General features: G+C 35.5%; 1 protein-coding gene across 1 annotated transcript in view; it reads left to right on the forward strand.

The window, feature by feature from the left end:
* Nucleotides 1–23,040, forward strand: part of PIGN (phosphatidylinositol glycan anchor biosynthesis class N) — a 193,440-nt gene that overhangs the window by 32,371 nt on the left and 138,029 nt on the right. The window contains exons 9-12 of the mRNA XM_077135318.1: nucleotides 2,555–2,595; nucleotides 3,880–3,939; nucleotides 14,019–14,111; nucleotides 14,854–14,909. Of these exons, the coding sequence (XP_076991433.1) occupies nucleotides 2,555–2,595; nucleotides 3,880–3,939; nucleotides 14,019–14,111; nucleotides 14,854–14,909 (250 nt within the window). The remainder of the gene's footprint in view (nucleotides 1–2,554; nucleotides 2,596–3,879; nucleotides 3,940–14,018; nucleotides 14,112–14,853; nucleotides 14,910–23,040) is intronic.

Below are 23,040 nucleotides of genomic sequence, written 5' to 3' on the forward strand. Positions count from 1 at the left end.
ATGTATAATAATATTTCCCTAGATTCTATTTATATATTTTAGATTTTTTTATTGAGAAATAATTTATGTACCATAATATTTACGTTTTAAAAGCATACAATTCAGTGGCTTTTTAGTATAGTCACAAGGTTGTACAACCATCACCACTATCTACTTCCAGAATATTTTCAGTCATTCCAAAAAGGAATTCCTTATCCATCGACAGCCCCACCTATTCCCCCTTCCCCACAAGGCCCTGACAACCATTAATCTACTTATTGTCTCTATGGATTTGCCTATTCTGACCATTTCATATAAATGGAATCATATACTGTGTGACCTTTTGTATATGTCTTCTTTCACTTAGCATGTTTTCAAGGTTCATTCATGTTGTAGAATGTTTCAGGACTTCATTTCTTTTCCGTGAATAATATTCCATTATGTGTCTGTACAGCATTTTATTTGTCCTTTCATCAGTTGAGTTGGGGCATTTGGGTTGTTTCCACTTTTTGGCTGTTTTAAATCAGGCTACTTTGAACATTTGTGTAAAAATTTTTGCATATACATATGCTTTCATTTCCTTTGGGTATGGAGTGGAATGGATGGGTCATATGATAACTCTATGTTTAACTATTTACAAAATGTTTTCCAAAGTCACTGTACCTTTTTATATTACCATTTGCAATGCATGAGGGTTTCAGTTTCTCCACATTCACACCAATGCTTGTTATAGTCAGTCCTTTTTGACATATTCATTCTAATGAGTGAATGAGAAGTGGCATTTCATTGTGGTTTTGATTTACATTTCCCTAATAACTAATGAGTTCATGTAGCTATTGGATATTTGTATATCTTTGGAGAAATGTCTATGCAAATCCTATTTGTCTTTTTATTGTTGAGTTATAAGAGTTTTTTTTATATTCCTGGATACTAGGCCCTTCCATGTTTATGATTTGCAAATATGTTGTCTCATTTTGTGCAGTCTTTTCAATTTCTTGATATTGTTCTTTGAAGCACAAAAGTTTTTAATTTTGTATAAGTACAGTTTATCATTTTTTTCTTTGATTCTTTGTGGTTTCGGTGTCCTATCTAGGACAGCATTGCCTAATCCAAACTTATGAACATTTATACCTATATTTTCTAATTAGAGTTTTATAATTTTAGCTTGTATTTAAGTTTTTGATCCATTTTGAGTTAATTTTTATATGTCAAAGGAGGTGTAGGGGTTCATCTTAATTGTTTTGCAAGTGGATATTCAGTTCCCCCAGCACCATTTGTTGGACAGTTCTTTCTTGTATTAAATTGTTTTGGAATCTTTGTTGAAATTATCGATCATAAATATATGTTGCTTATTTCTGGACTCCCAATGGATTCCTTCTTAAAAGTTGGTAAAGGACCACAAAATGTTTTTGATTTTGTTTTAATTTTCTTTGATTGATTTATTAGAACACTTTTTTTCCATGCATGTTTTTATTTTATTACTTACCTGGATAAAAGGAATGTCTGTCACAAGATAAAAGCTGTGTAGTTACACACTCATTATCAAAGATCAAGGCTACTGAGTTACAGTTTGACAATTTCAGGTATTTCTTTCTGGCTGTTCTAATACATTAGAAACGAAAAAGCAATGTCTATATAATGAGTCAGTAGTCATAATCGTTTGTTAAATCCTAACTTCTCTGTTACAACTCCTCCCTCTCATTTAATCATTCTATCAATCTTCAGGAATATCTGGACAATGACCATTCTAACGTCTTCATGCTGAAAAGGGGTATTGACCTTTTGGGGTAGAGGAATGAAACTCGTTGATGTTCTTGGGGAGAGTGGTACTTTGGGTTTCAGAGCTTGTCTGGCATGGTAACAATCTGGAGACATTAAGTTTCTCTTAAAATAAACTTAATAAGCAAAACTTTTATAGAGTCTTAGATAGAGCCCAGGGTATTTTTAGGGTTTTCAGTAATATTGGTTGGGGTTTGGCATATTGTGGCAATTTGCAGTATCTGGCTGAGGCTTGTGTAAGAGTAACCTCCAGAATGACCTTTCATCTGTATTTGATCTCTTAGCCACTAAAACTTTATTTTATTTCATTTCTCTTCCCCCTTTTGGTCCAGAAGGTATTCTCAATCCCATGATGCCAGGGCTAGGCTCAACCCTGGGAGTCATGTCCCACATTGCCAGGGAGACTTACTTCCCTGAACGTCAAGGCCCATATAGGGAGAGGGGTGTTTGTTTATTTGCAGAGTTTGGCTTAGAGAGAGAGGGTCCACATCTGAGCAACAAAAGAGGCTGTCTGGGGGTGATTCTAAGGCATAATTTTAAGCAGGTTTAGCTTTACCATTACAGAAATAAGTTTCATAAGGGCAAATCTCAAGATCAAGGTTTTGGCTTATTAAATTAGAAGTCCCCCATTTTGCTTTTTTGAGTGGTATTCTAATTCAAATTTGGCTTAAAATTCAGAAGTGTTTCCAACACTTGTGTTTTTCCTTCAAGTATTGCCCATTTATGATAATAAAATGTTTTTTTTCTTTTTTTTAAATATCTATCATCAGGTCTTATATCTGATTTTGTCTTTCAGAATGGAAATTGGAGAACTGGAAGAGACAAGATGTCAATCAGGTATCCATTTCCAATTTAATCATGTTCAAATCTAATTTTCTCTCTATAAGAACTTTAGACAAGAAATATGAGAAAATAGTTATATTAATAATAATAATATAAATTTTCTAAACATTTCAATTACCAAAGGAATACTTTTAATGAAAAAATTTTAGTACAAGAAGTCTTTCTTTTGGCAAAATAAAAGAGCTTCAAGTGAAACTAAAAGAAGACTCCTTCTGTATTACACCGGATAATTAAGAATTATTTTATAAATTAAAATTTACATGACTGTTAAATTTCCATGATTTTCTGTCATGGTTGCCTTGCTCAGTTACTTTCAGCACAGATCCAGACTGAATATTACTCAATTAAAAACCCTCTATTGCAAAAAATACATAGTCAACCTAATAAAGTTAAACTAGTGTATTATCTGTAAATATGAAGCACAGAATTGTCATTGTTGAAGAAATGCTACTTAGATAGCCATCTTCACTGTTTGGAGACAGCATCAGCATTGTTGGCCTGTAGAGTCCAAGATGGCAGGAGTATCTTGCCTTTATCAGGTCACCTCACAACTGACATTATTAGCGTGGTGAGTACACCAAAGTCTAGGGTCTGACTTTAAGTTGTGCAGTTGCAGAATCTTGATTTTTCTAAGCATAGCATGAGCAATTTCTTTTAGGGAGGGTGATCTATGTTATGATAAGGGGTCTAGGAAAGTTATAGTAGGCTGAGGAGTGATGGGGAGATGAGGAAGTGGAGATAGAAAGCATGAACAACTCTTCTGAGAAATTGGACTATAAAGGGAGATCATAAAATGGTATTTGGAACCTTTGCCTAAAGAACCTCCTCTCTGACTTATGTCTTTTCTGGACTTCCTGTTGACAAAACCTCCTTCTGAGAGATTCTTTCTTTCTTTGGTTAATATATGCATTTTCTCCAGTAAAAGTCCACTGTTGCTCTTTATCTTCTGTGTAGGTAAGGCATACTTTTGTATAATACTGAAAGCTGTTATATAAAGTGACCACTTCTCAGCTAGTAGGATAAGTAATTGATTTTTTCTAATAGTATGCTTTACATTTGGGAGTTTTAATGGTTTCTTTTAAAATTATTTTTCATAAGTTGGTACACCTTTAGATAACATTTTTTTAGAGATCAGTATCTAATGTGTGTTAAATAAATGTTTTAAAGTTAATGGGGTGTAGCAAATATCATGATTATATCTCAAAGTATAGTTGGATTAATCTGATTTCCTTGTTAATGTCTGTAGTCTTCATAGTTTTGAACCTTTTCTGTTTATAGGCTGATATTGCACCATTGATGGCTTCTCTTATTGGAGTTCCCTTTCCCCTTAATTCAGTGGTAAGGGATAAAATGTTATTATCAGTTATAAGTATAGAAAAAATGATTGCATGGCAAAATTTACTTTTATATCTACTCATTTCTGTGTAATATTTGATTGCATTTAAAAGTGTATTTTTCTGAATATTTCTATACATATAATGCTACATGATTGTGAATATATCATAATCTACAATGTAGAGGGCAAGCCTATAGCTTTTATTTATTTATTTATATGCTGTATGGCGGGGGTCACATTTCATTCTTTTTCCGTGTGAGTATTCCCTTGTTGCAGCACCATTTGTTGAATTTTTGTTTGTTTGGTTTTTTGTTTGTTTGTTTGTTTGGGAAGTACATGGGCGGAGAATCAAACCCTGGTCTCCTGCATGCAGATGAGAATTCTACCAGTGAACTACTCTTGCACCCCTTTATTTATTTTTGTTTTCTAAAAGTGTATATCAACTTTTATCTTTGTCTTTTAGTTATGTGATGAAAATGTATAAACAACTTTTCATTGCAAGTAGTTAAAGAAATTTATTGAACAGGTATTGATGATTTGCTGAATCAAAGACATGCTCGAAAACCAGGCTTGGAAATGGGTGGAAACCAAGAGAGTCCTGGAGATCAGGAGAAAGGAACCACAGCCATGGTCTTGTGGCGGGGCTGGTCTGCTCAGGGCATTGACACCAGGAGGGAGTAGCATCACACTTGCTTTAGTTTCTATTCTTTTTGCTTTTCTTATTTTTTTAAATCAATTTATTTATTTTTTATTTTTATTAATAAAACCAATCAACATACAATATGAACATTCTTTTTTTATCACATAGTTGTATATTCATCATCATGATCATTTCCTAGAACATTTGCATTAATTCAGAAAAAGAAATAAAAAGAAAATTTAGTTTCTATTCTTGACCCTCAACAGTTAAATTTTAGGCAATGACCATTTGGGTGGCTAGGCTGGATTATCTGTCTACTCTTCAATAAGGGAAGATGGGACCCTTTATTATAGACCCATTCTGCTATAATCATTGGGGAGTTTTCTCAACAGGACATATCTGTGCTGTTAAGAATGGGACCTGGATACCTAAATGCCAGAAAAGCAAATGATATCCATTTCAATCAGACCTTTTAATTTGCTCTTCAAAATCATACTTACATTTGGAAAATATTGTCATCTAATTCAGAAACTTTGACAAGTAAATATTGCTCCCGTAGTCATTTGTGTGTGTATGTAGAACTGAAACAAAAATTTTATCAAACAATCCATACTCTGACTATGTGCAGTATATTCTCGTACTACCTACTAATATGCTGCCTTGTTCAGGTTTAGTGATTCCATGAGGCCCCTGTCTGGCTTTGACCATCACTTTGGTTTTTGACTTTTTGATTATGTTTCTTCCTTTATACTTGGCTAAGATTATTCATTTCTTTCTTGGCTTAATTACTTACCTCAACACTTTTACATTTATATTTTCCAATTCTTTTTTATTGCTTGCCATTCTGTCAGCTTCTGCTCCAGTCTTGTGACTCTTCCATATTCTTTCTGAACTGCTCATGTTAAATAAACTCTTAAATTATGGGAGTATAAATTTTGATGCTTGTCTGTTAGATACCTTTATTGAGTCTCAAGAGCATGATAGGTTTTTAACTGCACATCCCAGAGTTGATTCAAAACTAACTTTAAAACTAAGTTAAAAATTAGCTCACGGGGGTGACTCTTAGGCCTAATTTTAAGTAGGCTTAGCCTATCCTTTGCGGGTTTAAGTTTCATAAGAGTCACCCCCAAAGGAAACTTCTTTTGTTGCTCAGATGTGGCCTCTCTCTCTCAACCAACATGACAAGCAAATTCACTGCCCTCCCCCACTCTACGTGAAACATGACTCCCAGGAGTGTGTACCTTCCTGGCAATGTGGGGCAGAAATCCTAGAATGAGCTGGGACTAAGCATCAAGGGACTGAGAAAACCTTCTCGAAAGGGGGAAGAGCAAAATGAGACAAAATAAAGTGTCAGTGGCTGAGAGATTCCAAACAGAGTCGAGAGGTTATTCTGGAGGTTATTCTTACGCATTAAATAGATACCACCTTTTTAGTTAAGGAGTAATGGAGAGGCTGGAGGGAAGTGCCTGAAAATGTAGAGTTGTGTTCCAGTAGCCATGTTTCTTGAAGATGATTGTATGATAGTATAGCTTTCACGGTGTGACTGTGTGGTTGTGAAAAACTTGTGTCTGATGCTCCTTTTATCTGCCTTTTTGACAGACGAGTAAAACATACAGATTAAAAATTAATAATAGGGGGAACAAATATTAAAATAAATTTAGTAGATTGAAATGCTAGTGATCAGTGAAAGGGAGGGGTAAGGGGTATGGTATGTATGAATTTTTGCTGTTTTCTTTTTATTTATTTTTCTGAATTGATACAAATGTTCCAGAAAATGATCATGATGATGATGAATATACAACTATGTGATAATACTGTGAATTATTGATTATATATGTAGAATGGAAGATCATATGATAAGAATGTTTGTGTTTATTGTTATGTTTAAAAAGAATTGAAAAATTAATTAAAAAAAAATCAGCTCACATAAGAGGAAAGCCAGAATTTGGTGAACTTCAGTCTTGGTAGGTGACAGCAATTCAAAGATTCAAGAACCACAGTTTTTTTGTTTTTTTTCCTTCTAATTAAGCCTAGTTCCTGTTGTAGGGTCCAGTGGCTTCCAGTAGTAATTAGGGCTACATCGTCCCTCTTCTCCTCCACTGGGAGGAAGAAAGCCTTTTTTCCCAAGTGAGGATTAAAAGTCTCTCTAGTCTAAATGTACCAGCTGAAGTCAGGACAATACTCTGTGCTGATTCATTTCACTTACTGAAATCCGTGACTGGCCTGGGGATAGAAATACTCTATATAATTTCATTTAATCAGGATTCACCCTGATGTAGGGATGAAATTGGCTTCTGGGGTTACACAGATGAACACCTCAAACAATGATCTTATTAAAGAAACATTTTAGGATATTTCCTATTGAAATTTGAATAATATTTTGGGGTTAACATTTATACAGAGAATTTGGTTGTTGCTCTATCTGAGTTTGACATTTCCTAATTCTAAGAAAATTTTATCTTACATAAATACTTCAAAAGTAAAGAATAATTAATTTTTTAAAACAGCATGGCCAATCCATAATTATTTTGTAAGTTGAGACAAGGTTACAATGTCATAGGTCAGTTATTTTCACACTAGGATATTAATAATGGTACGTCTTTTATGATTGTAGTAAGGATTGAATGCTGACCAAATATTAGCTCTTATTCCTTGGTACTTAGACGACAGAAGGGAGAGAGCCCTAGGACTCCATAAGCATTCCTCCCTTACTCCACTCTGAAATATACCTAGCTCATGCCGAACAGCTCTGGGAGTTTTCAGAGAGATTGAGACCTCAGCCAAGGGCTGGTGCCATAAAGGTTATTGACCAGTTGCAGAAAAGAATTCAAGGTCTACTCAGTGTTGTACATCCAAATAGTTTAATAAGCTCTATTCCAGAGAGTCCAAGGAGTTCTCTGCTGAATGCCTGAGAGCCCTGGGAATTCTTGTCTGGATGCCTGAGAGTCCCAGGGATTCAATGCTTTATGCTGCAGAGATCCAGGAATTCTCAGGTGGATGCGAGAGCTGCGAGAGTTCTTGGAGAAATCAATACCTCAACTGAGGACTGGCGCTGTGAAGCTTCTTTTTGCAGCTACAGGAAACAATCCTTACTCTTACTATGTGCAGTATACTCTCATACTACCTACTAATATGCTGCCTTGATCAAGTTTAATCATTCCATGAGGCCCCTGTCTGACTTTGACATCACTTTGCTTTTTAGTTAGTGTGTACAGCCAGAGAATCTGAAGACAAGCCAGTGTGTACAGCTCAAAACTTAAATGCATAGTGAAAGTACATGCTTGAAGTGGGGGGTGAGCATGGCATTCTCCAAAGGAGGAGAAGCCGTTTGAGTTTGGGATCCTTGCATTATATGGATGTGGCGGGACCCTTCCTCCTCTGGCTATACTAATAAGGAATTGATGAGCTGTACTTTTCATTGGTTCTTTACAGGTGTCTGGACCTAAGTGGGGACTAGATATGTGTATATGTGTGTGGGGGGAAGGGTAGATGTGTACACTCCAACAGGGACTTTGTGGTGGACCTTAGGATCAATCACTTCCCCCTCCCTCCTTCCTTTTACTTACTGCCTCTTACCTACTCAAGTTCTTGCAAGGATCATGAGAATTATTGTGAGGGTTAATTTAATTAATAAATGTAAAGAGTTTGGGATGGTGTCTAGCATGCATAGCAAGCATCCAATAATGTTGGACGTTATTATTAAAAAGAAATGAAAAAGGTAACAGAGAGATGAATTTACATAGGGTTTTGCTGTCTCTCTTTCTCTGAAGAGTTTTAGAGAAAATAACTTTATTTGATAAAACATATTCCATAAATAATATAGAGAATAATGTCAGGAGTACTTTCTTATAACTTAAAAGGTATGATTACTGCTATAAGGCATCCACATCTACTACTAACATTTCATGAAATATGTGATCATTTAAAGTCTTATATAGTAGATGAAAGTAGAGCTAATTTATGCTATCCTAAAATATAGGTATTGCATTTAAAATATTTAAATATTGCATTTAAAATATTTAAAATAGACTTTCTTCCTCTAATATAGTGAGTTGTAATGTGTAGGTCTTTTATCTACAGGCTTTGTTATATCCATTTCTGTAACTTGAGTGCCTCATTCATGTTTGTTCTAGTTTACTAGCTGCCAGAATACGATATACCAGAAACGGAATAGTTTTTAAAAAGGGAAATTTAATAAGTTGCTAGTTTACAGTTCTAAGGCTGAGAAAATGTCCCAATTAAAACAAGTCTATAGAAATGTCCAATTTAAGGCATCCAAGGAAAGATACCTTGGTTCAAGAAGGCCAGTGAAGTTCAGGGTTTCTCTCTCAAGTGGAAAGGCACATGGCAAGCACAGTCAGTTTCTCTCTCATCTGGAAAGGCACATGGTGAACATGGTCAGGGTTCCTCTCTCATCTGAAAGGGCATATGGTAAACGTGGCATCATCTGCTAGCTTCTTCTGGCTCCCTGTTTCATGAAGCTCCCATGGAGACATTTTCCTTCTTCATTACCAAAGCGCTGGCTGGTGGACTCTGCTTCTCGTGGCTATGTCATTCTCTGCTCTCTCAGAAATCTCTTATTCTCCAAAATGTTTCTTCTTTTATAGGTCTTCAGAAACTAATCAAGACCCACCCAAATGGGTAGAGACACGCCTCCAGCTTATCCAGTTTAACAACCACTCTAACTATAATTAGATGATCTAATTATAGTTTCAAACATACAATACTGAATAAGGATTAGAAGAAACGGCTGCCTTTACAGAATGGGATTAGAATTAAAGCATGGCTTTTCTAGGGTATATGCATTTTTTCAAACCAGCACAATGTTATATTGAATTTTTAACAATTTGAACTGACTGGTGCTTAATTAACTTTGACTCAGTTTTTCGTTAGGGTCCAAGGTATTACTGCTGTAGTAGAAGTTAATTTCATTTTCAATTTTTAGTTTTAAAAATTCAGAAATATTTGGTGTCTTTGATTTTCAAATGATTTTTGATTTGTTTTAAACAAATATAGTCTTAACAATATTTGTTCACAAATCTCCCATTGCCAATTTTTTGGGGGGGGGGGGCTTGAGGTGCATGGTCCAGGAATCGAACCTAGGTCTCCCGCATGAAAGGCGACCCATTGCCGTTTTTTTTTTGTTTTTTTTTTTTTTTAAGATATCAACAGTTTTATTCACTATCATCTTATATTTTTTTTTAAATTTTTTTATTAATCAAAAAAAAGAAAAGAAATTAACACAACATTTAGAAATCATTCCATTCTACAAATGCACTCAGTAATTCTTAGTATCATCACATAGATGTATGAACATCATTTCTTAGTACATTTGCATCGATTTAGGAAAAGAACTAGCAAAACAGCAGAAAAAAATATAGAATGTTAATATAGAGAAGAGAATTAAAATAATAATACTAATAATATATATATATATATATATATATAAAGGAAAAAGAAAAAAACAAAAACAAAAGATACAAACACACAAACAAACAAAAAACCATATTTCAGGTGCAGCTTCATTAAGTGTCCCAACATAGTTACATTACACTTAGGTATTATTGTGCTGTCCATTTTTGAGTTTTTGTATCTAGTCCTGTTGCACAGTCTGTATCCCTTCAGCTCCAATTACCCATTATCTTACCCTGTTTCTAACTCCTGCTGGTCTCTGTTACCAATGATATATTCCAAGCTGATTCTCCAATGTCGGTTCACATCAGTGGGACCTTACAGTATTTGTCCTTTAGTTTTGGGCTAGACTCACTCAGCATAATGTTCTCTAGGTCCATCCATGTTATTACATGCTTCATAAGTTTAGTCTGTCTTAAAGCTGCATAATATTCCATCGTAGGTATACGCCACAGTTTGTTTAGCCACTCGTCTGTTGATGAACATTTTGGCTGTTTCCATCTCTTTGCAATTGTAGATAATGCTGCTATAAACACTGGTGTGCAAATGTCCGTCTGTGTCTTTGCCATTAAGTCCCTTGAGTAGATACCTAGCAGTGGTATTGCTGGGTCGTAATCCATTCTGCCATTCTATGTCTTTTGATTGGGAAATTCAGTCCATTAACTTTTAGTATTATTACTGTTTGGATAATATTTTCCTCTACCATTTTGGCTTTTGTATTATATATATTGTATCTGATTTTCCTTCTTTCTACACTTTACTCCATACCTCTCTCTTCTGTCTTTTCATATCTGACTCTAGTGCTCCCTTTAGTATTTCTTGCAGAGCTGGTCTCTTGGTCACAAATTCTCTCAGTGACTTTTTGTCTATAAATGTTTTAATTTCTCCTTCATTTTTGAAGGACAATTTTGCTGGATATAGGAGTCTTGGTTGGCAGTTTTTCTCTTTTAGTAATTTAAATATATCATCCCACTGTCTTCTAGCTTCCATGGTTTCTGCTGAGAAATCTACACATAGTCTTATTGGGTTTCCCTTGTATGTGACAGATTGTTTTTCTCTTGCTGCTTTCAAGATCCTCTCTTTCTCTTTGACCTCTGACATTCTAACTAGTAAGTGTCTTGGAGAACGCCTATTTGGGTCTATTCTCTTTGGGGTGCGCTGCACTTCTTGGATCTGTAAATTTAGGTCTTTCATAAGAGTTGGAAAATTTTCAGTGATAATTTCTTCCATTAGTTTTTCTCCTCCTTTTCCCTTCTCTTCTCCTTCTGGGACACCCACAACACGTATATTTGTGCGCTTCATATTGTCATTCAGTTCCCTGATCCCCTGCTCAAGTTTTTCCATTCTTTTCCCTATAGTTTCTGTTTCTTTTTGGAATTCAGATGTTCCATCCTCCAGTTCACTAATTGTAGCTTCTGTCTCTTTAGATCTACCATTGTAGGTATCCATTGTTTTTTCCATTTTTTCTTCTTTGTCCTTCACTCCCATAAGTTCTGTGATTTGTTTTTTCAGATTTTCTATTTCTTCTTTTTGTTCAGCCCATGTCTTCTTCATGTCCTCCCTCAATTTATTGATTTGGTTTTTGAAGAATTTTTCCATTTCTGTTCGTATATTCAGCATTAGTTGTCTCAGCTCCTGTATCTCATTTGAACTATTGGTTTGTTCCTTTGACTGGGCCATATCTTCAATTTTCCGAGCGTCATCCATTATTTTCTGCTGGTGTCTGGGCATTTGATCAGATTTCCCTGGGTGTGTTACGCAGCTGGTTGAAAGCTTTTTCTGTGAAATCTCTGGGCTCTGTTTTTCTTTTCCTGCCCAGTAGGTGGCGCTCGTCTGTCTGCACGGCAGTCGGCCCGGGAAACCGCGCGTGGAGGTGGGGGTCGCTGGCCGCCGCGGCTTGGGAGAGTGCCGGTTCTAATTGCCCAGCTGGCCCGAAACGCCAAGCTTGACGGGACGGCCCCGCTATCCAACGTTCCCAGTCAGACCGGGGAGCCACGTGCGTGGAGGGGACCCCAGTCGCCAGCCGCCCCGGCCGGGAAAACGCGCGCCCCTCGTGTAGCTCACCGCAGCAGATTCTCCCTGCCCGTTCAGCTGTTCCAGAATGGGGTACACTGTCTTTTTGGTCTCTGTCGTGACTCCGGGAGCTGTTTCGTATTGTTTTTGTTTCTTTAGTTGCTTTTCTGGAGGAGGAACTAAGACCCGCGCGTCTTACTAAGCCGCCATCTTCTATCATCTTATATTTTTATAGGTCATATCTAAGCACAACCGGCCCGATCTCCAGCCCCACTCGTCTTCTGGCCCTCCTCGGGCGCCTGGAACCTCTCTGATTCCCACCCTTGGGGCCGCGCGCCCGAGGGTCCCCATTGCCGTTTTTGAGAAGCCTTAACTCACTGTCCTCTCCCCCTAACTTTGAAATCTTTGTTGCTTTTTACTCCTGCCTGTGTCCTTTTGTAGTACTTGATCTGTTGATCATCACTGACTATCAGCTGTAATGTCCCAGCTCTTTGCCCTTTCACCTAAATGGTGACTTGTGCATTGAATTAAAATTATTTGGGGTTTTTAAGGCATAAGTCAAATGCTGCCTGTTTCCTGAAGTCTTCCCCTCCTTTGATTGCTCTAGTCATAGTTATTTATTCACTTCTACATGAGTCAGGTTGGTGTACCATGTAGGTCATGAGATGTACATTTACATAGACAGGTTCTAATAGAGACTGTGAGATCTTGGAAGACTTGGTTAAATTTTCTGTACTTCAGTTTCCGTAAAGTAAAATGTTGAGGTTAATGCCTTAGGTTTTTGGTGAGAACTATTAAATGAGGTACGATATACAAAGAATGTAGTACAGTGCTAAATGTAGGAAGCATTCAGTACATGTCAATTCCCTTCTCCCATATCGTTATTTTACACAGTTTATATAGTATCTGTGTCATACATGGAAACGAGCCATTTACAAATATGTCTCTTTTGTCAAGGTGAAAATAACTATATTCATTTTTGCATTGTGATTTGACATACAGTTAATTATTATTTTAGTGTATTATGATATACCCCTATTCTCCCTATCAGTTCATTTCCATGTGATTCTGTGCTTGTAAAACATTTTAATATAGTAATTCAAACTAAAAGAAAAGAATATGGTACATGTAGAGCTGTATATGATTCTTTCAGATGCTTTCCTTCCTCCATTTTAATCTGTTGTCTTCATTTTGGTGAGAGATTCTGTCAGTTAAGTGAAATAAATATGTTCACGTGGGTTCCACTGTTTTCCTGGTTCCATAACCTTAGGCAAAGCACTTACTCCTCTGTGTCTTAGTCTCTTCAATTGTTAAGTGGAACAGTAAATCTAACTTATAATGGATTTTGTTTGGTAAAAATATTTAATAGAGATAGTGGCTAAGAGCTTGTTCTTTGCAGTCAGAAAGCTTTAAATTAGAGACTTACTCATAATTTAATGAACAAAAGTATTCTGATAAGATATACTTTTGGTGTGAGTCAGAAAAGGGTTGAAGGGGATGATTTTTAGGAATGATAGGGACTCCTAGAACAGGATATTTAGCATATTTTCATCTCTATTTTGTTCAAAATGCTTTTAAAATGTATTCAGTATATTTATATGTTAATAAAAAGAGAGGTTTTGATATTATCCCTTCTTTTGTGTCCTAAATACCATTTGCTGAGAGATGTATATTATATTTTGATCAATATAGATAATAAAAAATTAAAGTGTAGGCTTCAAGATTTTGTTCTGGATTTGAATTACCTTTATTTATATACTAACTCCACCATTTACTATCATTTTGTCCTCTGGAAAATTGCCTAATCTTTTCTATGCGTCAGTACTACATGCACTTTGTGAGAAAATCATAGAACATCTTTCTGTTGTGGTTTTAAAAAAGATTTTTCACTTAATTCTAGAAATATATTGTTCCTTATGGCTTATCTTTATTACTTCCTTTGTAAGCCTCTTTTGTTTTATATGATTAGCCTGAGCTTTGTTGATACTAATATTAAGTCATTATTTATTATTGCAGGGAACCCTGCCTGTGGATTATCTTAACAACACTGATCTCTTCAAAGCAGAGAGCATGTTTGCAAATGCAGTACAGATTCTTGAACAATTCAAGGTAAAAAGAAAAAAAAGAAGACACACACACACACAAAAGCAGAAAGCGCTGCAATTAATTTTTGATTTTGGTTAAAAAATAAATGCTGCAATTTAACAATCAAATATATAAAGTAAAAACATTTAATTTTATTTTTAATAAATGATTTTCTATCATGAATTATCTTTAAGTTTTGTGTATTTGACTAGTGTCATAAAGTTTCACATTTCTGAGATGCATGTTCCATAAGTCAATTTGAGGGGTAGAATTTCCTATAAGGTGTGTCCCTAATTGGAAGGTCACTGTATTCTTATGAAGACTAGCAGCTAAGTCTCTATGTGAATGGGATTTGTCCTATATAAGTAAAATTAGAGATTGCAGTATTTCTTGTCATTCCATGTACATTATTGTATACATTAAGAACTTAAAAACATGGACCTTTAACTGAAAATTTTGTTATTCTTAACACTTTTAATACAGGTTGACTTATTTGTTTTTTGTAAGAGTTGTATGAAGGACACTTTTAATTGCACTACTGAAAATATGCTATTTTTCAGGCTTGTTATGCTTAATTCTCTGCTTATTTTGATAGTCAGATATTAAAGTTTTCTTTAAATAGTTAGGAAATAATATAACAAAATTCTGTTTTATTCAAAGTAATCGCTAAAGAGCCATTTCAATGGATGTTTATATTTCAAAATATGATTGAGTAATGTTTTTCTCATTTATAACATAATAAAATGTTTTCATACTTGGTTCCCAGGTGAAAATGGCTCAGAAAAAAGAAGTTACTCTACCATTTTTGTTTACACCATTTAAGTAAGTCTTCTTTCTGCATTTTTTTATTTAATGTGACAGAAAGAATTTTTCACTAAGTTCGATGTCAATAGGACAGATTGGTTTACTTAGAAACTGTCTTTTGTATAATTTAGAGCACACTCCAATTGAAGACCTCTTTTATTACTTTTATTAAAAATGAGCCAGATATTAGATACTTTTGAATAGCTAATAAAGGGGATTGAGGAGGAGTAGAGTGAGACATAAGAAATATGAGGGAGATGAATTCATCAGGGCTTGCCTTGCTGGCCTGAAGATGGGGTGTAGTAAGGAAGAGAGAAGTGTGTGATTCCCTGGCTCTTGGCTTGATTGATTGGGAAGATACTGTTATTATTCTGGATTATAGAAAGAAGGGTTGTTTTGAGAGGCAAGGATGAATTTACTGAGTTCAACTTGCATTTGAAGGTATCCATTAATTGGAAATAAGAACTTGGATTTCAAGATAGAAATGTGGGTTGGTTATGAAGGTTTTGAAGCTATTATTGAAAAGATGGTGTTAACACCTCTTTGGGTAAAGCTGTAACACTTGTAGGAGGTCTCTAGGGAGAATGTAGAAATTGGGAAGGACAAAAGAGAATTCTGGGAAGTATTGACACCTACTGGTGTCAGTGAAGAAGAGCCGACTTTGGTGGGCAGCCGTGTTGGCTGTCCCAGATCCCAGAAAGGCAGGTTTTCCTTGAATCAGGAAACAGGAGATTTGAGTCATAGATCTGGCTCTCCAACTGCAGACTTTGGATGTTGCCTTGGGCAGGTTTACACAACATCTTTGATGTTAGTCACATTCAATTAGGAAGGATTTTGCTATTGACCAAAATAAATAGAAATTGTTTGAACTGTGAGTCTCATGATATATATCTTAGAGATGTGACTAAATGATTTCATTGGGATTATTGTTTATGTAGTACTTGTGTGGTGCTAAACCAGAAAAACTTAAATGTTGTATTACCTTCTGAGTATTGTGGTTATATACCTGAGAAGAGTGTGTATGTGTGTTTAGAAGAGCAAAACTTGGATTTTGTAAGTTATGATCATATTAAATAATTTTCTTAAGTATATCATTAAGATATTGTATCATATACATCTATTATGCTAATTATAATTTCCTTTTATTGTAGTTTAGTAAACCTAGGATTTGTCAATGGAACTGGTTCTCTATATTCATGCTATCATTAAGAGAATATTTAACCTGTTTACAAGAAATATTTAGATATTTCTAATTCAGCATCTGCTTGTAGGGTATTCATACTTTATTTAAGAAATATTTATTGATTGATCATTCTGTGCATTGTGGATATAGCAGTAAACAGAATAGATAAAGTCTTTGCATTCATAGAGTTGATTTATATTGTTGTGGTATAGACAGACTATAAACAAACAAATGAATAATCAAGACATACATTTTCAATACATGGTGTAAAGAAAATACACAGTGGGTGCATGGGTGGTGTTCTAGTTTTCTAGCTGCCGTAATGCAATATACCAGAAATGGAATGGCTTTTAAAAAGGGGAATTTAATAAGTTGCTAGTTTACAGTTCTAAGGCCGAGAAAATGTCCCAATTAAAACAAGTCTATAGAAATGTCCAATCAAAGGCATCCATCCAGGGAAAGATACCTTGGTTCAAGAAGGCTGATGAAGTCAGGGCTTCTCTCTCAGCTGGAAGGGCACATGGTGAGCACAGCATCATCTGCTAGCTTTCTTTCCTGGCTTCCTGTTTTATGAAGCTCCCCAGGAGGCGTTTTCCTTCTTCATCTCCAAAGGTCTCCGGCTGTGGATTCTCTGCTTCGTGGTGCTATAGCATTCTCTGCTCCCTCTGAATCTCCTCATTCTCCAAAATGTTTCCTCTTTTATAGGACTGAAGAAACTTATCAAGAGAGCAGGCCACGGTGGCTCAGCAGGCAGAGTTCTCGCCTGCCATGCTGGAGAGCTAGGTTTGATTCCCAGTATCTGCCCATGTAAAAAAAAAAGAAATTTATCAATACCCACCCAAATGGGTGGAGACATGTTGTCATCTAATCCAGTTTAACAACCACTCTTGACTAAATCACATCATCCAGGAAGAGGATCTGATTACAGTTTCAAACATACAGTATTGAATAGGGAGTATTCTACCTTTATGAAATGGGATTTTGATTAAAACATGCTTTTCTAGGGTCCATACATCCTTTCAAACCAGCACAAGTGGTTCAGTGGTAGAATGCTTGTCTTCCATGCGGGAGACCCGGGTTTGGTTTCTGGATCATGTACTGCCCCCCTCCCCCCCCAAAAATGAAAATATACAGGATGCTGAGAGTGAGAATAACCAAAGACTTTAGATCAACCACTTTAGAAAGGCTTGTCAGGGAAAGATTCCTTGAGGAGGTGACACTGAATTGAGAAATAAACGAGAGAATGAGACAACTGTGAGTAAAACAAAAGTAGTACATTTTAGGAAAAGCGAGCAGCAGGTACCAAAGCTCCAAGGTGGAAGAGGGTTTAGTGTTTGAGAATCTGAAAGGAGATGAGGCCAGAGTGGCTGGAGTCATGTACAGAGAGGTAGTAATGAGACTGAGGTATAAGATATACATGAACCAAATCATGCAGGAATCTTAAGTATTCCAAGTTGAGATCACTTTGAGGAAAAGGTTAAGTGTTAGCAAAAATGTTAGAACAATTTATACAAACAAAAATTGAAAAGTGTTAAAAAACAGATGATTTAACTTTGCAATATTAGCTTCACACAAAAACGATGGAAAAAAGATTATTCTTGTTTATAGTTAAAGATGTAAAGTATCATAGTTACAAACTAAATATGTTCCAGCAAATTTACATCTGTAGGTCTGTGGATCCAGGTCGATATGTCTATGGGGCCTACTGCGGCCCTGGGCTCTGGGCGCTAGGGGAGGGCAATACCATGCCCTTGCCCACTGCAGCAGGCATCAGGATTGGTAGTGTGGTTCTCCTTTGATACCTTCTGCGAGGGACTCCAGCTCCCACTGCCTGCTTTCTTCCGCTTGGCCTGGTGGCAGACCATGAACTTCCCTTGCTGTGATGCTCCGCGTCCGTCTAAAGGTACATATCTAGATTTTGTGTCATCTAGCCATCCCTCAGGATGACTGATTCCCACCCGCTGGCACACATACCCTGGAGCAAAGGGATCAGCCCTTCCCCCAGACTTATCTCACTAAAAACCACCATTTCCTGAAAGCCTGCAGTATGATAGAATAGCTCAACTAGTACTGACAAAGAAGGACAAGAGATTTGCTTTGCTGGGTAGCAAAACACATTCTAAAACATAGTCCAAGATAAACACATACATTAGTGGAGCAGATTAGAGCGTTCATAAAGAGACTAGTAGCTACATGGAATTTGGTTATGGTTAAAGGTGGCATTTCAAATCAGTGGAAGGAAGAATTGTATTGGAAAAATTAGCTACTCACGAGGGAAAAAATAAGGCTAGACCCCCTACCTTACCACATTCATAAAGCTAAATTCCATATTGATTTAATAACTAAATATTTTTACATTTTCGAAAGTATTGGGCCTTTAAATAAAAAATGCAAAAGTCATTTAGAAGCACTGATATGAATGAACCTGTGGAACTTTTTGTGAGGCCAAATAAGCCAGAAACAAAATAGCAAATTTTGTATGTTCTCATTTAGAAGATATTTATGAGAAAACTGGGGCCTAGATTGTAACCTCTTTTAGCAGTCACATTTAGTCTGGAGGAGTAATTGTTATTTATGGATTTTGAGGGACTGTTTTATGTATGTATAACCTGGTATTTAGAGATAAGGATGAAGCTGACCAGGTCAGAATTAAGGTAATTCAGAATACAGGAGTAAGGAAGACATTGTCTGTATTTTAGAACTTCACCGATTCTTTGAGACCAAAGGAAGAAAGGTTTATTTTGTCCCTAACCTAAACTTTCTGTGGCACATAATCTAACGCAACCTATCTGGATAGATCATTTAAATAATCCCAACAAAGGGAGGCCAAAATAAGTATGAGAGCCTTTAATCCTATATAGTTTAATGTAATGCCTAAGTACATCCCAGAGTATATTAAACAGATATTCCAAAAGTATTGGCAAAGCCCCTTGAGGGAGGGGAGAAAAAATATGGAGCTATTAAACTTTACCACTGGCGAAACACCTGATACTATGTCAAACATTAGGGACATTCAAATCAATAGGCCAAGCCCTTGATTTTGAGGCTTATTCTATTTTTTTTTTAATTAAAAAAAATTAATTAACAAAACATTTAGAAATCATTCCATTCTACATATACAATCAGTAATTCTTAATATCATCACATAGTTGCATATTCATCATTTCTTAGTACATTTGCATCGATTTAGAAAAAGAAATAAAAAGACAACAGAAAAAGAAATAAAACGATAATAGAAAAAAACAAACAAAAAAACTATACCTCACATGTAGCTTCATTCAATGTTTTAACATAATTACATTACAATTAGGTAGTATTGTGCTGTCCATTTCTGAGTTTTTGTATCCAGTCCTGTTGCACAGTCTGTATCCCTTCAGCTCCAATTACCCATTATCTTACCCTATTTCTATCTCCTGATGGTCTCTGTTACCAATGACATATTCCAAGTTTATTTACTAATGTTGGTTCATATCAGTGAGACCATACAGTATTTGTCCTTTAGTTTCTGGCTAGTCTCACTCAGCATAATGTTCTCTAGGTCCATCCATGTTATTACATGCTTCATAAGTTTATTCTGTCTTAAAGCTGCATAATATTCCAACGTATGTATATACCACAGTTTGTTTAGCCACTCGTCTGTTGATGGACATTTTGGCTGTTTCCATCTCTTTACAATTGTAAATAATGCTGCTATAAACATTGGTGTGCAAATGTCCGTTTGTGTCTTTGCCCTTAAGTCCTCTGAGTAGATACCTAGCAATGGTATTGCTGGGTCATATGGCAATTCTATATTCAGCTTTTTGAGGAACCGCCAAACTGCCTTCCACAGTGGTTGCACCATTTGACATTCCCACCAACAGTGGATAAGTGTGAGGCTTACTCTTGTGAAGCTTATGTAGGTAGCGGAGAAGCTTAGCCTACGTATAGGCATGCCTAAGAGTCACCTCCAGAGGACCTCTTTTGTTGCTCACATGTAACCTCACGCTCTTTCTAAGCCCAACTCTGCAAGTGAAACCATTGTCCTCTCCCCACCATGGGACATGACATCCAGGGATGAAAGTCTCCCTGGTGGCATGGGAGATGACTGTCAGGGATGAATCTGGCCCTGGCACCATGGGATCAACAAAGCCATCTTGGCCAAAAAAGGGGAAAAGAAGGGTAACAAATAAGATATTAGTGGCTGAGAGAGTTCAAATAGAGTTTAGAGGCTACTCTGGAGGTCACTTTTACACAAGCTTCAGTTAGACTTGCTACCTATCTTAACTTGTCAAACCCCAACCAAAATCATTCCAGCCAATCCTAAAGAATACCTAGTTCAATATATAAGATTCTACAAAGGTTCCTAGGGTAATTTACCAAAAACCTGCAATCTCCAGATGGGTCCTGAAATGCAGGGGAGCCAACCTTTCCAGAACATCAACTAGTTACATCCGCCTGTCATATTATTGACAACTCCTTCCAACATGAAGAAGTTAGAATGGGCATAGCCCAAATATCCCGAAAGAGTGGGAGAAAGATCAAAGGTAATGGTGGAGTTATACAGAGAAGGTAGGGTTTAACAAATGAGTTTGAGTGCTGAATCATTATATTGATAATTCTTTTAGGCTCCAGTACCTTAGAACAGCTAGAAGCAAAAACCTAAGATTGTGGAATTGTAACCCATACCAAACTCTGAAATCTGTTCTACAACTAATTGTTGCGATGTGCTTTGAAATTTATTGCTTTTTTGTATATATGTTATTTTTCACAAAAAAGAAAAAAATAAGAGGAGGAGTGTAACAGAGAAGAGAGGATTTAACAAATGGGTATGACTGCTGAATCATTATATTAATATTTCTTTTGATCTGCAGTGTCTTGGAGCAGCTAGAAAAAAAAGTGAAAAATAGCAGAACTGTAACCCATACGAAACTTTAAAGTCTGTTCTATAACTACTTGTTAAAATGTACTTAGAAATTTATTGCTTTGTGTACATATATTTCACAATAAAAAAAGAGCATTAAAAAAAGTCATTTAGAAAAGAAGATCAAATTAAATTCTTTCATTTAATAAAATAAACCATAAAAAAGTTAACATGTGCCAGAATTGGTGAAAATATTTGCAAAACATAACAAGTATTGTAATTTAATAGAACATATAGAAAATCCTATATATCAATAAGAAAACAATAAATGACCTTAATGGAAACAAACAGTAACTGAAAATTCACAAATAAGAGAAAACAAATGGCCTATAAATTATTAATAGATTTATCTCACAACTAATAACTAATATTTATTGCATTTCCATTTATATGGCACTGTTTTATGTGCTTCACATGTATTAAATAAATTATTCTTCAACCCTGTGAAGAGGCTACTATTATTAACCACATTTTAAAGACAAGGAAACTAAGGCACAAAAAATTCTGTAATTTTTTCTGCAATTAGAGCTTATAAGTAGCAGAACCAGGACTCAAAACCAGAGTTGTGTGCCTATGGAAATCTACTCCTTAAATTCTGTTCCCAGAAAAATACTTGTATGTGTTTAGTATTGTTTATTAAAGAGATAGCTGGAAACTACTTAAATGCCCATCAGTAATGGGAATGGTTAAATTAACAATGGTAACATCCTTACCTTGAACTAGCATGTGGGAGTTTAAGAAGGATTAGGTAGATTTATACACACTTACATGGGAAAGTTTGTAAGATGGACTGTGCATGACAAAAGTGCCTAACTGCATAAACAATATGATACCATCATTCTGAAAAATGATGCACCAGAATATATAGCTGGTGCACATGTGTGACTGTATGGAAGAGGTCTGGAAGGCCACATGCCTAGCTGATAGAGTACTTTGGTGAGGATACCAACTAGCATTATAGTTGTAATTTATTTTTGACTATGTATTAAATTATGTAAATTAGGAAAAGAATGCTAGAGCCAAGTGGGATGCTAAACTGAAATTTATTTTTCTATAATTGGGGAGATGAATTGTGTTAAAATAAATACCATTCTAAAGTAATTTAACTGAGTTGTGTTAAATTATTTTAGAATGGTATTTATTTTACTTATAAAAACTTTACTCCTCCTTTGACATATTTTGAAATAGAATTTTGGGGGAGCATTGCCTAATGTTAGCTTTGCATTACAACTCTTTAATCTTCAGTATACCAGGTAAAACAATTATTACCGTTTACCATCTAAGTACAATGGGCTCTTTTTTTTTTTTTTTAACTTTTTAAATTGTATATATAACACAAAGCAAAGAAAGAAAAAAAGCAATAGTTTTCAAAGCACTCTTTAAAAAGTAGTTACAGGACAAATCCTAGAATTTGTCATGGGCTACCATTCATCTCAGATTTTTCCTTCTAGCCACTCCAGAACATTGGAGGCTAGAAGAAATAAATATTTTTTTATCATCATGATTGACTTTTTTTGTGTGAAAAATAATATGTATGCAAAAAAGCAATAAATTTCAAAGCATAGCACAACAATTAGTTGTAGAGCAGATTTAGAGGTTGATATGGGTTACAATTCCACAATTTTAGGTGTTGACTTCTAGCTGTTCTAAAATATTAGAGTAAAAGTGACCTCTAGAGTAGCCTCTAAACTCTATTTGAATTCTCTCAGCCACTGATACCTTTTTATTACACTTTTCATAGTCTGAGATTTTATTACATGATCACATTCTCTAGATTTTAGATTGATATATTCTGTCATTCCTTTATTGCCTTATTTAATTATTTCTGGTATAGTTGGGAATAATTGAGAAATAATGAAATAATTCCTAGATGATGAAATAGTAAGCATTTCAAGATATAGGAAAGATAAGATCATCAAGATCCTATAATGTATCAGATTTGTAAAAAGGTCCAAGGACTGGTCTAAGAAAGAATAAAAGATATGAATTATCTGTTCTGAGAAATAGTTTGAATTGTTCGAAAAATAAATTTCAAGTTAAAAATGGGTAGATCCTGATGATATGCC

This window comes from Tamandua tetradactyla, chromosome 18 (genome assembly GCF_023851605.1).
Source record: "Tamandua tetradactyla isolate mTamTet1 chromosome 18, mTamTet1.pri, whole genome shotgun sequence".
NCBI lineage: Eukaryota > Metazoa > Chordata > Mammalia > Pilosa > Myrmecophagidae > Tamandua > Tamandua tetradactyla.